General features: G+C 39.4%; 1 protein-coding gene across 2 annotated transcripts in view; it reads left to right on the forward strand.

Moving 5' to 3' along the window:
• The first annotated feature begins 4,216 nt into the window (after positions 1–4,216).
• LOC139945082 (ATP-binding cassette sub-family C member 9-like) overlaps positions 4,217–17,682 on the forward strand; it is a 35,872-nt gene continuing 22,406 nt past the window's right edge. For both annotated transcript variants that reach the window (XM_071942337.1, XM_071942338.1), the window contains exons 1-13: positions 4,217–4,367; positions 5,776–6,010; positions 7,426–7,831; positions 9,289–9,525; positions 10,592–10,771; positions 11,914–12,075; positions 12,420–12,575; positions 13,253–13,387; positions 14,162–14,324; positions 15,085–15,125; positions 15,562–15,810; positions 16,516–16,722; positions 17,447–17,525. In XM_071942337.1, coding sequence (XP_071798438.1) covers positions 5,793–6,010; positions 7,426–7,831; positions 9,289–9,525; positions 10,592–10,771; positions 11,914–12,075; positions 12,420–12,575; positions 13,253–13,387; positions 14,162–14,324; positions 15,085–15,125; positions 15,562–15,810; positions 16,516–16,722; positions 17,447–17,525 — 2,233 coding nt within the window. In that variant the 5' untranslated portion in view covers positions 4,217–4,367; positions 5,776–5,792. The remainder of the gene's footprint in view (positions 4,368–5,775; positions 6,011–7,425; positions 7,832–9,288; positions 9,526–10,591; positions 10,772–11,913; positions 12,076–12,419; positions 12,576–13,252; positions 13,388–14,161; positions 14,325–15,084; positions 15,126–15,561; positions 15,811–16,515; positions 16,723–17,446; positions 17,526–17,682) is intronic.

A 17,682-nucleotide genomic window follows, 5' to 3' on the forward strand; every position in this document is an offset into this window, starting at 1 on the left:
ACGAAAGCGTTGCTTGAGGGATCGAAAACATATCTGGATTGAACTGAACAGAGTGACGAAACACAAGCACATTTCGAGGGAACGGGAAAAGGGAACAGGGATTCATGCACACAGTGTATTACAAAAACACCGGGCGTATGTAACCAACATCAGCTGTGTGACGAGTTCCTCCTCCGAAAGATTAAACTTCTTGTAGTTTACTTGAAAATCTCACTTGTGATTATTGTTTGTCAATCTTTCGATTATTTCCTGGTATATGGTATTGTTTAATTCACACGAAAATAGTCTGGTTCCCACACCCAGAAATCTCCGACTATGCTTTGTCGAATTAAGGGTCCGGTATCACCGAAAATCACATGACCAAAAAGGAGGAATTCCTCCTTTTTCGAAGTTATCCGAAATGTTCCGAACGTGTTGTCGTCAACATTCGGACAGTATCGTTGATGGTCGGACATTTCCGGGTGATTTTGTTTGTATTTCTTTTTCTTTGGCGTTTTGACCACAACCCACACACTCTTGCCGTTCAACAAATTGTTCCGTTTTTTGTGCATGTTTACTTGTAGACGCCATAGACTGCAATGCTTATTTCGCAACAGTGGGTTTTACCAGTACTGATGAAAGACCTGAAAGTGGAAATCCCCAGATCTTGCTCTTGAGCGTGACTACTGTTCGCATTACCTACATCGATTGACTTGCCTTTTCAATGGTATGCATATGCAAAACAGAGCCAAATAATGGGAGTAATGCTAATTACATGCGATTTCTCACTAGTGGTGTTGCTCATGTTGGTTCCCCTTGAGTGTACATGTATGTCGTATGAACAGAAACGCAGGTCCTACACTCATAATGGCAGGTATAACATGAACACATTAGCTTTTTACGCGTATTCAGTCACTATACGACATTAATATTGACTTGCTGTCTATAGCGTCTGTCGCGCGGTCGGCAATGGCGGACAATTTACTGCAAAATCCCTGACTTGTTTTTATTTTTTTATTTATTATTATTTTGTTTTTACTTCTTTGACAATTAAAGTAGTCTATCTAATGTGGTATCCGTTTTCACATTATGTCAGGTATAATTAGGCTAATATGGAATGTACTGATAATCAAATAAATAGCGACAAAAAATAACTGAATCCTGATTTGTCACGAAAGCGTTCCATTACAAGAATGCGTATACGCCTGCCACCGTGTACCTCTTGTCCCTCTTTTTTGTTTATACTTGAACTTGGTTTTGTTCCCGTTTTCAAACTATGGACCCTTCTTGAACCGTGGACTCTTGTCAATTGGACCACAGTTTAATGCTCAATCTTAACAAGTTTTACACCATCGGATGGCCACTTTCCAGGGCTTTCTTCTCGTACAAAACTTAGTTCAAGAGTTATTGAAGAGTTTGGCTGAAAGATATATTAATTACCGGGCCCTTTTTTGCTTGAATATATTTGTTTTTCCCGTCACCACGCGCCGTGTGTGCGTGGTGGCCCATTGTACACACAACAGTGCATGCACCAATTTTGGAGGGGTAGAAGGTCCACTTCCATGCCGCATGCCCGGCCTTCAAAATCGTCATACCATAAAGTTTTGTACGAGAAGAAAGCCCTTGGAAGTGGCCATCCGATGGTACAAAACATGTTTAGATTGAGCATTAAACTGGGGTCAAATTGACCCGTTTCTCTCCGACAGCTCTGTGCATAAAATTCCCATGGGGGGGGGGGCTGGGATCGTTTCTACTTATCGTTTGCGCTATCAAGAAGTGTGGAAGTTGCCCTAAAACTTTGAAATTTGGATGTAGGGACATGCCGGATGACTCAGGTACAAATTGCGTCTCTCTAGCAGTTTTAGTTTCAGAGTTATTGTAGAGTTTGGCTGAAAGAGTTATTTCTCCTGGCCCATTTTTGAGCGAATAATATTTTGTTTCTATTTATCACCGGCGCCGTGTGTTTGATGGCCCGATACAAGCAATGAATGCACCAATTTTCACTCTCTTGCCGCTGGCCCCGCCTTGAAAATCGTCATAGCATTAAGTTTTGTACGAGAAGAAAGCCCTTGAAAATGGCCATCCGGTGGTACAAAGCTTGTTAAGATTGAGCATAAAATTGGGACCGAATTAATCCGTTTTAAATTTTGTTTTTTCTGTCCGAGAGGTCTGTGCACAAAATTTCCATAGGGGAGGTCGTTTCTGAGCATAACCTGCCTGCTTGTCGTTTGCGCTATCAAGAAGTGTGGAAGTCGCCCTAAAACTTTGAAATTCGGATGTAGGGACATGCCGGGATGACTCAGGTACAAATTGCGTCTCTCTAGCATGAAGAGTTTGGCTGAGAGATTTATTTCTCCGGGCCCATTTTTGAGTGAATATATTGTTTGTTCTATTCATCACCGGCGCCGTGTGTTTGGTGGCCCATTTTAGACACAGCATGCGTGCACCAATTTTGGAGGGGTACAGGTCCACTTCCTGCCGCTGGCCCGCCTTGAAAATCGTCATAGCATTAATAGTCCATGGGCCGGATGCCAAAATTTGACTTATTGGTACCCCCTGAGGTGGCAAAATCTAAATACATTTGTTTGAAAGGTCTATGTCTAGGGATGATAAATTGATGTGATAGCAATCCCAGGATGGTAGCTTAGTGATAGTAAATGGCCACTCTTTAAGCCTAGTCACAATGAGCTTATTGCACAAATCCTTAGCACTAGGGTAAGGATATGGTTGCACAATTGGCAATTACACCACTATACTTTGCTGTATAATGATAAAACTTGGTCAAATTATTGGTTAGATACAGGTTTTTAAAATGACGAATGACGTCATGTTAAAATACATATAGCCTCCAGAGGGCGCTGCTCGGATATGTATAAACTGTGCTAATATATCACACAAGTTTGTTGGATGGCTAAATATTCTTTCAAACATTAAACTTTTGTGTGTGTTCCCTGCGAACAAACCAAACTTAATTAATGGTTTGAAAGTGTGTTGGCTAAGATGTGTTTTAACTATTTACAGTTGAGTCTTCAATATTCTCTCTGGGTATGATCTTTTATCGTAAATCACAAACAGCTTATACTGAATACACAGTAATTAGGTATCAGGAAAACACACTTTGAGCACATCCTCATGGTTTACCGAAGTGAATATCACTGGTGAAAACGGTAATTTCAAGCAATAACTACATTGTAAAAAGCAATTTGGGAGTCATGGTGTCAAATCGGCCTCGTATTTGTACGCAAGATTACATGTATATTCAGTGTATTCTGGGAGAATACAATGGGAGTTTGCAAGAGATAGTTGTGGAATCGGTGTGGCATTACCTACCCGTTCCAACCTACCGTCATGGTTCTTTTCCCGCAATGTACCCTGAATAATAAGGAACCAATTCTCACCAGTTCCTTGCTTTTTTATTCATAAAAATAATTGGTAACCCTGCTGTAACTTGTCATTTATTCCCCCCCCCACCCCATGTATACGTCTGTGTTAGAAGAGTTGTACGGCACATAGTCAACATGTCAGTTTGAAGGCCGTTGTTCAGTCTTTTCTGAGTTGGCCTGCTTTAATTCTCCCTATGGCTCTCCTCCAGTTGGCCCTGTCTGTCGGGTCTCTTGCATTGACTCTAAGAAGTTTCTTGTCATTTGACACAGAGCTTTGCTACGTCTTGCGCGGTCAACCAATTGTGCTGTTAATAAACGACTTTGAAATTCTTTACCATAGTGCTGTCCCCTTCCCTGACCATCAAGAAGTCGACAGCACTATTGCATCAAACGGAACTGTAAATCACCAGCTGGACCGATTGAGCTCAAATTTGCATAGGTTTTGTTTATGCGTATGTTCACCAAGTGAGAAGACTGCGCTTTGACAATTACCAATAGTGTATATCATAGTTTAGTCTTCACTTGAGAGCATGCAGGTTGCGAATACAGCAAATTCACTGTCGTTCCTGTTGAACTCAAGGTTTTTATTTTGATCATTCTGGGCCTTTATGCATTAAGTGTAAATAATTTTCAAGTATAAGATTTTTCTTCAGCAAAACATAAACGTTACGCAAAACCAAATATTTAGGATTGCTCAGGGTCATATATCGGCTGTTGGTTTACCTGTTAAGGGATTCACTATTGCAAATTTTCCCGAACAATGACATCAGCCAAGTTCCCGTACAAAGGTCATAAAAAAACTACTACCTGATAAAACAAACAAACGCCATTATATACATGGACAGTACCTAGGTATGGTGGTTGTTCTTGGCAAACTTCAATTCGCTACAAAATGTATATAACACACAGAAACTATAGTTTAGTTTTGTCCGCGAAAAAGTGATATGGTTTGATGTCTTTGACCGACTGTAAGAATGCACAAGTTCAACTGAACATAGATTGATGGTAAGAGAAATCCTACACGTTTTGTTCTTATTCCTCCATGCTTCAGGCCAGTCACATGTGTATTGTACTGCAATGATCTGATCCGTGTGAATTGCTTTTAAAGGCGTGGACACTATTGGTAATCACTCAAAATAATTATTAGCATAAAACCTTACTTGGTAACGAGTAATGGGGGAGCTGTTGATAGTATAAAACATTGTGAGAAACGGCTCCCTCTGAAGTAACGTAATTTTCCACGAATTTGACTTCGAGACCTCAAGTTTAGAATTTAAGGTCTCGAAATCAAGCATCTGAAAGCACACAACTTCGTGTGACAGGGGTGTTTTTTCTTTCATTAATATCTCGCAACTTCGACGACCGATGGAGCTCTAATTTTCACAGGTTTGTTATTTTATGCATATGGTGAGATACACCAACTGTGAAGACTAGTCTTTGACAATTACCAATAGTGTTCAGTGTCTTTAAGGATGGTAGAAGAACACATAACCATAGCTTCATGAAACATTATTGCTCATTGGTTTACTTATAGTTTTTTTTACAACTGAAGTTTTTATAAATGTTTCAGCTACGTTGGGTCGTTTGCCCCAATTACCCTGAGAGTTGTACGATATCTAACAACATCACGGCGGGTATAGCTGTTGCCAGATCAAAAGGGAACCTACTATGATAATGGCAAACAAACAACATATTTTGACATCGATTTCATTGTTAGGTAATTGTGTTTCCTTTTGCATGTTATTATGCCCCTAATAATAATTTTAAAAATCAAACTTTATTTACGCGCACCAGTGATGAAGAGCAAAATATTTTATGTCCGTATATAAAAGTTATCTCGGGGGACAACAGTAGGCCCACGGCTCCCTGAAAAGTACACGAATCTCACGGGCCGAACCCCGCGGCGGGAGAGGTTTTAGGTAAAGTGTAACCTCTGTAAGGCTGAAAAAATTCTCGCGTGGCGGCGGCACGTAAGTCTCGGAGTCCCATGTTCAAATCCCGCTTTAGTCATTTTGCTTTTGTCATCTCAAAATTATTTAAAGTCTACCCTGTTTTAACACTACGTAAAAACTCGTCCAAGATCACATTATTTACATACAACTTACATGGTGACAGTAGAAAACACCCCTTTAAAATATTTCTGTTTGAAATATCATGTTTGATGGGAAATAAATCAAACTATCGCTCTTTTAAATCATTGTAATGCAAAATGTGTAATCGGGTGTTTTTTTCCCCACATGATTTTCTCGTGACCGAGGTGGCTGATTGATCTCAAACTTCTACAGATTTGTCAGTGTATGTTTAGGTGGATTACATAAAGTGCTTATAGGCCTAATATGTACTATCAACTGTTTGTTCAAGACCAATTCTGTAATGTCCCATTGTAGTTTTTTACTTTTTATCTTTTTGGAAGGTGCCCGGCACGCCACCATGGACAGCAAAAACAAAACAGATCTCCTTGTACCGGATTGGTTCTGCGGTGGTAATTCCTCACTGTGGGAGGACGACACAGATCTCCAACATGTCTGTCATATTGACGGGCTTAAATCCATTCTTCAGGCGCTGTTCTTTATCGTATTTTCCTTGGTTCTTCTTCTCCTGAAATGTTGTTCACATCGTCAAAAATGGGTTACGGGATATTTACAAAGGTAAGTATTAATCGATAGAATGATGATACATTGTGTAGATTTGTTCTAACTAGGTAGAGAACTCCTTCCTGAGACCACAGCTCCATGTTGAGAAGAATCAATTGAATCTTATTCCCTACGCACACAGCAGTACTGTCGCAGAGTAGATCGCGGAAGTGGTTTTAGGAACTGGACAGAAGTCCCCTACATACAAGCGTATTGTCACTACCAACGAAGACTGTTCGCCAGTCCGTGGCTTTCTGGACCGTCAATACTGGAGTAACACTCTTTTACATTTGGAACTGGAACTCTTGGGCGGGGGTTGTTTCTTCTATGAGGAAGGCCCTGGGTTCTTTTGTGGGTGATAAGGTTAATTAATAATTAAAGGTGAGGTGGATTTCACCCAAACTTTAAGACTAGTCTTACCTCGAGTTCAGACAAGTTGCTCGTCCCAACTTAGGACCAGCTGTTACTAAGTTTTTGTATTCCTAAGAAAGTTAGGATTATTTGTGAAATCAACCAAGGTCATGGTGGTGAGTCATCTAGTTTCGGGACTGTTGTTACTTGAACAACTTGCCTTAAATTTTGCTAATTGTTAAGTGAGTGGGGGTTGCTCTTAAAGACATAAAAGAAAGGAGAGTTGGCATTGATGGGGTGAATAAGACCAAGGTCATGGTGGTGACTGTGAGTCATATTTATCTCGTTTTATGGACTGTAACTTGAGTTGCAGGTGAGATTTACAAGTGAGATTTGGACTTGTAACTTTCATGGGGATTGCTTAGAAAACGGATTAGGAGAAGATTGTTGGGGTGAGTGTCAAATGTCAAGGTCATGGTGGTGAGACGTAACTTAGGGGTTGTTCTTAGAGAAAGGAAAGTTGGCATTGTTTTGGGGGTGAATATGGTAAAAGGTGTCAAAGGTCACGGTGGTGAGTCATAATCTGGTTTCTGGGGCGTAACTTGAGTTAGAAGTGACATTTGGACTTGCAACTTGGATTGGGTTGGTGCTTATAGAGAAAGGAAAGTTGCCATTGTTTTGCAGGTGAAAATGGTAATAGGTCAAGGTCATGGTGGTGAGTCAAATCTATCTGGTTTCCAGACTAACTTGAGTTACGATGTCATTTTGGACAAATGTTTGCAACTTGGATCAAGGGGGTTGTTCTAAAATAAGGGAAATTTGAGATTATTTTGGGGTGAGTAAGGTCAAGGTCATGGTGGTGAGTCATCTTCCAGACTGTAATTTGAGTTAGAAGTGATATACAAACTTGTTTCTTGGATGGGGATTACTTGGAGAAAAGAAAATTTGGGAATTATCGGGGATTGATGGCCCAGTGGATCCTGTAACTGGTTTTCATGTATTATGTTTTTATCCAGATATTCATTGCATGTGGCCCAGTGGATCCTGTAACTGGCTTCATGTATTATGTTTATATCCAGATATCCATTGCATGTGGCCCAGTGGATCCTGATGTTTCTCGCCTTCCTCCTCCATCTCTTCGGTCTAGCAGAGGGTTGCCTGACAGACCAAACATTCCGAATAAACACTCTGGGTGTTATCGTTTCAACCCAACCTCATCTGTATATCCCATCCATCTGCGGACTCGTCATGTCCATCTTAGCTATGGTGTACTATCATCACATTGAGGTGTGGCGGGGTGTATACATGCTGTGGCTCTTCCAAGTCTACTGGTGTTTCGCTCTTGCCGGCGAGATCATTCATCTACTGGCGCTTATCGAGGTGCAACTCGGTTCGCTCACGGTGTTGCGTTTTGACTTGTGCGTGCTGAGTGTTGCGGTTTACTTTTGCCTCATCGCAATACAAGTAAACAATGTCCGGGTGAAGGTAAGCCTTTTCAAATTTTTCAAACCTCAAATTCTAAATCAGCTTTCTAATAATTTTGTTGTAAAACTGTCACTGTGCTGCTGTGGTTCGCGTTGGTTCAACACATGCCTATCTTCTAATAATCAATGTAATTGCGCTGTTTACTGCGGAGTCATGCGCTCATTGTAAACCATATTTCTTTGGTTAAAACCCAGCGACGAGACTCGATCCCTAGAGGCCTCGAGAGTTTTGATAACATTTTGACAATTCACCTAATGAATTAAACGAACATTAAACGAACAAAACATTTGCTGGCAGTAGTGTAAGCACTTTGACCCACTTGATGCTTGATACTTGATGGATTAATCCTTTTACAGCTAATGAAAGCTAAACTGACAAACCGGTAGGCCTATAAATTTTGAGATTGTTCGAACTGTGACAAGAAAATAGTGTAAAACCGATTACACATTTTGCATGACATCGATTTAAAAAAATGATTAAAACACTCACTGATGAGCAAATCCTACTTAATTAAACTTTAGACGGGAAATCAATTTTATTTTTTTTCTCATCATATAATTATGACCTTTCAGACAAAAATATTTCAAGGGATGTTTTCTACTATCATCATGCTTGGACTGTGTAAAATCTGTATAAATCTGTGATTTTAGAAAAAGTTTTTTTCTTACCAATTCTGTAATAATAATAAAAATGGTTTTCGACCATTATGCCTTCAAGAAAAGCCTGACTGATGTTAATTCCACTGGGGCAGTAGGCTCACCTTGGAAATCTATGTACAAATTCAGAGGTTGAGAGAAATGAAAACAGCTTAGCCAAAAATGCTCAAAAACCTTGCACATATTTTCCAGATACTATAGTTTTTGCGCTCTTTGACCTCATAGTGATCTATAGTTATCTCTTTATCAATGTAAACAAAGAAAAGATAATCCTATTGTTCAACAAAACTTTTCAATGTCAAATCAAATCGCAATTTCCTATGCATTTATCAACCTATAAAACTTGTTTGAGTCATACACACTGTACAAAAATAAATTCTCACAACATCTCCCCACAACATCTCCTCACCATACTATCTGTACAAACCAAATCTTTCGGTTCAAGGACTTTCTCCAGTGCTGCCCCCCAACTCTGGAACTCTCTTCCCAGCTACATCCGCTTTCAACAGAGCATAGAACAATTCAAAATACAGCTCAAATCTTGTTTGTTTTCTATTGCCTATTGCTCAGTTTAATCTAGGTTGGTTTGCCTATTATATAGTTTTTTTTTTTATCTATTGCTCTTTGCTTGTTTGTTTTTTGTAAAGCGCATTGGTATTTCTTTCAGTTATAAAATGCGCTATATAGGAATAAGCTTTTACTATGATTATTATTATATTAATACATAATACCATGCTATGCCTCAAATCTCATTACTACATATTTTCTTTCAATCGCTAATATTTTAACTTTCCTCTCAAGATCTGCTGTTCTAAACACAGAGCCAGCGCATCCTACATCAACAGAACCCCTGAGGCGATGAAATTTGCCCAGAAATATTCCGGATTTCCCTCCGAGGTATCCTACTGGTGGCTCAACTGGTTGTTCCGGCTCGGCTACAAAAGACCTCTTGAACAAGCAGATCTTGGGAGCTTGCCTGAGGAGCACGCTGCAAGTTACGTCCATAATAATTTCAAAAAAGCCTATCTTAGGGAAAAGGTAAATATTTGACTTCTTGTGGGGCATAAGAGAGTTTTGATAGTATTAAAACAAATTAAATTGTATCAACAATTTCACATCCCAAATATACACAACACCAATAGAAGCCACAAAAGAAGCCACATTTGACTGTTTTTTTTATAATATCAAGGCTTACGTAACAGTCAACAATGAGAGACTTTTGAACCCTAGGTGGCAGCAGACACCGTACATATAAATCTGAGCATGTGAACATTTCTGAGAACATTTCTGAAATCTTCCACAATGGATAAGTCTCCTACTTTTGTTCTGCAAGCTTGCCCCCGATTGTTTTGCAAACTTGCCCCCTACACTCTAAATTTTCCTTAATCAAAATAAGCCTGAATTAAACCTGCATGAAATTCAAGCGGTTTGTAACTCAAAAAAGAAAGAAGACAAGGAAGGAAGTTTCAGTTTTAGATAATGGAGGAAAACCAAAGATATTTATTCCAGGGAAAACCCACACAGCCAGGTAGGGAATGAAAAAAACAATCCACATAGTGCCCCTGTTGTGATTCGAACCAGGGTCCTGAAGTTGGAATGGAAGGCAAGGACAGATTGGAAATGTCGTGGCCAAGTGGTTAAGAGCACCGAATTCAAACTCTGGTGTTTCTGATCAGCAGAGTGTGGATTGGAATCCCCAGCCATGACACTTGTTTCCTTCAACAAGACACTTGACCATTGCTTCGTCCTTCGGATGGGACATTAAGCTGTTGGTCCCATGTGTTGTGTAAGGCATGTGAAAGAACCCAGTGCACTTATCGAAAAGGGAAGGGGTTTGCCTCGGTGTGCCTGGCTGTGGCTGCTAAATGCGCTGTGCAGCACCTTTTAAACCCTTATAAGATGCTACACAATTGGTTCTCAGAATTCATAACTTTCAATATAAACTCTCTTTCTGTATAAATGTACATGTTACTGTATATACTAAGCGCCTTGAACCTTGTTGGTAGATACTTGCGCTATATTTGGACTTTGATATTATTACACCAACCTGACCACCATGCCCAGTCAGCCAAAGATCTAACAACAGTATTTCATTCATGTTCAGGACCGAGCTAGAACGGCATATTGTCAGCCGTCTTTATGGAGAGTTTACTGGGATGTACATGGTTGGAGAATGGTGTTTGCGATGGTGCTAAAACTGTCGGGGGAGATGTGTAGCTACGTGGGTCCCATGGCCCTAAATGGAATCATCATCTGGGTGGGGCGAGTCAGGGAAGGGTCGCAGGTAAGGATCATTTAAGAAATGTTGAAGGCACTGGACACTGATGGTAATTACTCAAAATAGTTGTAGCACAAAAAACTTATTAGGTAATGAACAATGGAGAGCTGTTGATAGTATAAAACATTGTGAGAAACGGCACTCTCAAATAATAAAAGACTTGAAGCTGAAGCCTTTCATTTCGCATACTTAAAGCACCCCAAGTTGTGCAACAAAGGGTGTTCTATCTTTCATTATTCTCTGCAATTTTGATGGAGTCCAAATTATCACTGGTTTGTTATTTTATGTATGTTTGGATACAACTGAGAATATACTGATCTTTGACAATTACCCAATGTGTCCAATGCCTTTAAGTGCCCAGTGTACTTTGAGCAAAATAAGGGAATAAAAGGGTAGCGACGAGTTCTTCAACGGCCGCTTAAAACAGGCAGGGTCATTGCCGTGTGATAAAGGCCCGAGCCGAAGGCGAGGGCCTTTATCCCACGCATAACCCTGCAAGGTTTTAAACGGCCGTTTAAGAACGAGTCACTATTCTTTTATAATAAATACCTTTTTGGTTAAAAGGTGTGATAAAGTAAGAAACTGTGAAAAACTTATTCGTTTCCGACGTGCTTGAGCTCTGTATGTCTGTATGTCCGTGTGTTGCACTGTTATGACTGAGACACCTATTTCCGACATTTTCCGGATTCGTTCGTGCGCGTATAGTCTTGGTGCAATACGTTCTCGTTTTCCTTTCACACACAGCGCGGCCAACTCACCGACAGCGCCCGCATCGCCCGTAACAAGAACCGTCTTGCACTAAGACTAACCGGTTATAAACAGTGCAGCTGGTCATTATCAGCCGTTTAAACACCCCCACGTGACGCGCTCTCCACCAATAGGAATAGCGAAACTGTCTGTATTTATGAATAACAACAAAAAGTAAAAATCACTGCAACCACATTGGAAGGAATGCAAAAAGCTTTGTTTTTAAGAGTGTTTAAGACGCCACAACAAAAATAAACAGAAGAAAATTAAATTACACAAATTCCACAAAACAAACAAACACAAGATTTCGATCCCATCCCAAAGTTCAGTGATAGGCTCCCAGCTATACATCTGAAGCAAATTTAATCCCAACTACAGTTTATATCTCTTTTTTCATACAGGAAGCCCATGAACCACACTTCATCACCGTTCCAGAGTTTTTCCAACACGGTCTTGTTCTTGTAGGTATAACGTTCATAGTCGCCTGCATCAGGACCTTATTGATGCAGACCTACGAATACTGGTGTGCTGTGGTTGGAATACACTTTCGCTCATCCATACAGGTCAGAATTTGAAGTGTAGTCCCTTTAAATGGCGTCTGTCCCTTTAAGACACACTTGGATGCTTTACTATAATTGCTTCTCTTCAGTCAGAGGTATAAATTGGTACCTGCGAGGATAGAGGTTGATATTTTGTTTCAAAAAGCAACCGAAGTGCCACGGCAGCTCAGGGCTGTATACTCGCCAGGGAGCTGAGAAAGTAAAAGGAATGTTATTGGCCAAATAACGAGGGATAATTTAAGCGCATTGAGGCAATATAGTTGTGAAATGTGCTGTATAAGAACAAGTTACATATTATTAACTATAAGTTGAATAATGCTATCTGTATTTATACCTCTTATCTTCAGACCATGGTGTTTGAGAAGTCTCTACGCATATCGACCTTCGTGATATCAAATGGGGATATGACCATGGGACAGATAGCCAATCATATGTCAACAGACGCCATGAATATCTTCTATATGATTCAGTTCATCTGTTGGATGGTGACCGTGCCAATTCAGGTAGACACTTTATTGAATTGTACAAATGTGGGAGTGTCTTGGCCGAGCTGTGAAGAGCACCGGATTCAAACTCTGGTATTTCTAATCAGCAAAGTGTGGGTTCGAGATCCAGTTGTGACACTAACTTGCCTCGTTCTTCAGATGGGACGTAAAGCTGTTGGTCCCATTGTTGTGTAACGCACGTAAAAGAACCCAGTGCACTTATAGAAAGGAGTTTGCTCCAATTGATTGGCTGCATAGTGCTCCACAGCATCTTGTAAACCATTACATGGTGCTATGCAAAAAGAATAGATATTTCAAACGTAGTCTTACATACCTTTGCAGGAAATACTTTATGTTAAAGCACTTTGAGCGTCACTGGTACGGATATGCACGCTACATAATCCACTTTTATATGTTATCCATTAGGAGTCTTTGTCCTTCCATGCAATGTATATCTCTCATAATGTCCAACCTTTGATGTGTGATTTCATGAATGGGAGCGATGGCCACCATAACTACCAAAATTAGTTATAATACACCTCTCGCTATAGTTCGGCATAGACTGTTACAGTTTTGCGCGCATCGGAACGAAGTACTTTCTTCTTTCTGAAATAAAATCTTTGCTTTAATATAATATTCAATGACAAAATCTGACAACAAAACTAATTACAATCAACTTGTTATTTGAATTTCAGATTGTCGTCACTATGACATTGCTGGTCTTCCAGTTGGGGATATCAGCTCTGCTTGGTGTGGTGGTGTTTTTCTTCATTGTTCCAGTCCAGATCATCTTTGGACACTATATGGCCAGACTGGAGAAACAAGCCTTGGTACGAGTTTATTCTAATTTTTAAACAACTCAAAAACCCACTGACCAAACAAATCAAGTTTGAACCATTTTACATTTTTGCGTAATTATGCTCAATTCATAATCCATTTTTTTTTTTTTTTTTCTCCACACTCTATTATTGGCCTGAAATGTGACATTTTGGTTGAAATTGCTTTGTTAATTGTGAACAAGTTAAATGTCAAAATTACTCCACTGGCATAAGTTTTTGTTGCATTGTTGTTATTTTTTACTGAACTAAATATTTTGTCAAGAATGTTTTAGGCAATTCCATGGTCAGTCGCATTACACTTTTCTGTGTCATTTCTTGGTCTCTGTGCTAGTAGTTCTGTGTGAGATATTCTTTCCATTATGTTTATAGACTGATTTGTAATTGACACCCGAAGCTTTGAAATGATGATACTATCAAAATGTTGTGGGCTTTGTGCTCTGGATGTTATAATGTTGTAAAAAGCAGTCAGTCGCATTACACAAAAAGGACATGGTATAAAAAACACACTTTGCATAGTTTAACAATTTCCTCAACCAAGTGGAAAGAAAAATGTGACAAAAACTTGATTTTTTGGTGTCATGTCCACGTTTGCTTGGAATTGCCCTTTTTGATTATCAATGTTTTTTATAATAAATTATAATTTTCACAATACCCTTTACTCAATATTTCTAATCTGACCAACTACAAAAACAGGGCTGTAAACCTTCATCTTTGATTCCATTTATTTAGGATTCGGTATTGTGATTGTTTTGCTTCACCTTTTAGAATTTCTCAGACGATCGACTCAAGATGTCTAACGAGGTTCTCCAAGGAATCAAACTGCTCAAGATGTACGGCTGGGAAGACCTCTTCGGGAAGGCCATCGAGAAAATCCGGCGATCGGAAATATGGAATGTCAGCAAAATGATGGGAAGCTACGGAGTAATTGGTAAGTGACCTGTGAGTGCCATGTTCTCCTACAGGAACCACAAATTATAATAATAATAATAATAATTGTGCTTCTTACATAGTGCTCAGGCCTGTCACTCAGTGACACTGATGGCGCTCCAACATTATTACCCCTGGTCACTGGGCCTTAAATCATTCCTTAAACCATTCCCTGGGGGAGTATACGGTCTGTGCCGCCAAGTATGTAGCGCACTAAGCTTATCAATCACAATAACCATCTCTGCCCTCACAGGTACCCATTTACCCCTGGGTGGAGAGAAGCAAGTATAGTTAAGTGTCTCGCTCAAGCCGTCACAAGTGTCATGACCGGGGGTTCGAACCCACACTCTGCTGAACAGAAACAGCAGAGCCTGAGTTCGGTGCTCTTAACCGCTCGGCCACGACAGCTATGTGTTTTATAGTATTTGTTTCCCCATTTGCAATGCCTAGAGGAGTTCGAAAGTCACTGACATCCTATACTGGACTAATCCACATATCTTAGGGGGGTCAGTTCCCAGGCTGTGTTTTTTCATGGGCTGGGAAAAAAACACCATACCCAGCATACGAAATCTGCTACATGTCTTGGGGTATTAGGGTCAACACAGGCTGCACACTTTCCAACCTCTGATATAGCAGAAACTGTTTTCATTTCATACGTACATGTATGAATTGCGTGAAATTTATCGCAAGGTGAACAGACTTGTGAGATGTGCTTCACTTCTGATGACTCTGCTCTACTCATTTTTATATCTTTTGCGCAGGTTCGTTGACGGAGGCAGCCCCCCTCATGGTGACACTTGTAGTAAGTATTTCGTCAATTTATCCTATGGTGTTTCAGAAGGAACATCAGAGACGTACAATAATAATAATAATAATAATAATAATAGTAAAACACATTTATTAGGCAAACTCCATTTTATAATGCTCCAATGTGCATTACAAGAGAAAACTATAACACCAAACCACAAAAAGTAAAATTGTGAAAAAGTCAAAAATAAGATCCACAAAGTGTGATCATTCAAACAATTAAAAGTATGTACATTGTACTAATGAGAGGCTATCAAACATTCGTCGGAACTTTCGTTAGTATCCTTTCACTTTGACTTTATAAACCACCTGTGTCTTCTTTGAACCACTGCAACTCCAATAAGAAATTTGTCTTCGCAAACTAGATTGTCTCTCCACCATGCAAATTTTCAAATTAAACATCAGTCTTTCTTTTGTGCCTTTCTCGACAGTCTTTTGGGACAATGTTACCTCTGACCGGCCAGATCTTGACTCCAGACGTTGCTTTCTCCTCACTGGCCCTCTTCAATCTTCTACAAGATCCCCTCTTTCTCTTCCCAATGACGTTGTTCATGACGATCAACGGGGCAATCAGCACAGCACGCATTGGGGCCTTCTTAGCAGCCCCAGAAGTTAATATGGAGACACTTACAGCAATCGAGACCAAGAAAACGCACTTCGACTCGCAGAGCAATGGAAGGGTAACATTGTGAATTTACTTCATTTTATTCAGTAATTCTGGTTGTGAGACAAGGACTCTCAGAAAAGTGAACTTATTCACTATACGTATAACACCATGGAGAGAATACCAAAACGGAAGTTTTAGTTTAAGATGTGGAAGGAATACCCTTGCGTTTGTGAGGAAAACCCCTGTAGTCGGATAGGGACTGAAAACCCTGTCCACTTAGTGCCCAAAGTGGGATTTGAATCAGGGTCCTAAAGGTGGAAGGGGAGAAAAGATACCACTATGCCAACCAGACAACCATTCAGATTGTGCTTCAAAATTTTCCCTTCATGCTTCAACTTTTCCGGGCATTTGGTAGTAACTTAACAGAGCTTCTTTAACCATGTTATAATTATGTTTCAATTGACGTTGTAGTCTGTATATATAAATGCTTACATTACATTTTGATACTTTTTGTTTGTTGTTACCAATATTGGAATAAATGTCTAAACTAGTACAGATTTCTAATTTAAATATTCTGATTACTAAGTAAAATTAATATTAATCAAAATTTGCAATAGAATTTGACGTCAAAGATAACATAATTTCAGTGAAAAGGTTTTCCAAGTGCACTATTTTTAGATAAACATGTACAAATATTACAACTTTGGGAAATACTGTGAATCATTTCAATGATAATTTAGTAGACTTACAACCGGGCCTTTTTTAACTTTATCTTTAGCTTGAAAACAAAGGCAATTGTTTCTCAGACGAGGGTCTTGAGGTACCACTATTGAAGACCACATCGGACAAACTCGTGGACTCAGTCATGTCTACAAGTCACGAGTCAGAATCACGTGGTACCTATGGCTCTCTATTGTCGTCATCTAGTGTTGAGTATGGCACGTGTCCGCCTCCACCTGAGCTGCCCAATCACATTGCGATTCAGGTGAGGATGATTAAGCCATTGAAGCTTGGATTAGTTTTGTTGTGGGAAAATAAATCTGACAGGGAATCGTGTACTTTATTCCTAAAAAATTGGAGCTTCATGGTCAAATTAAATTTTGTGATTCAGTCATATCACAATAGACAGAGAGTCCTTATGTATCAAGCTCCTAAAGGGACAAGTATACAACAATTATGAAAATTTTGAAATTATTTCGTTCCCCCAAAATATTATTTTCTTCCCCTCACAATATTATATTGATACCTCAATACATTATTTTTTTCCCCAAAAAAGTTCTTTCGATCCCTCAAAAGTTTTAATTCGAGGGAATTAACAAAAATGGTTTATTCTGCGGAAATGAGATAGTAGTGAGTTTGTTACTGTCCTTCTTCGGAGTTGCTCGATCACATAGCGATCAAGGAGAGGCCAAAGCCATCAAAGATTTGATCAGTCTGGTTGTGAACAAGTAGAATTCGACTGGGAATAGTGGAATTTAGGTGTCAAAGACGGGATACAACAATAGTTTTATGATCACTAATTTTCGAATAGACACAATTACAAGCCTCTAACCTCAAGTTGGAATGGTGTGAAATATTGTCATATTTCATATTCTTTCAAAGGCAAATTTGAAACTGAATCAATGAAAAAACATATTCATTAGTAAAAATGTAAAAACAGATAATTCAAGTCAGTTCGTATTATGTTCCACTGTTTTTACTTTTGATAGATCGAAAACGGCTCGTTTACGTGGGATCCAGAAAGTTCCCAGCCAATTCTTAATGATCTCAATGTTACAATACCAGCAGGTAAGAAACCTCACATGTTACATATGAGTTGGCAAAAGTGTGAAAAAATGTAAGGTTTGTATAATTTAAAAGAAATTGTAAAAATCTTCAATCACTGACACTTAACACTTTGTGTTGTTGTGGAGAATGATGTATTTGTTAGTCTTAATGCATTCTT

This window comes from Asterias amurensis, chromosome 12, assembly GCF_032118995.1.
Source record: "Asterias amurensis chromosome 12, ASM3211899v1".
NCBI lineage: Eukaryota > Metazoa > Echinodermata > Asteroidea > Forcipulatida > Asteriidae > Asterias > Asterias amurensis.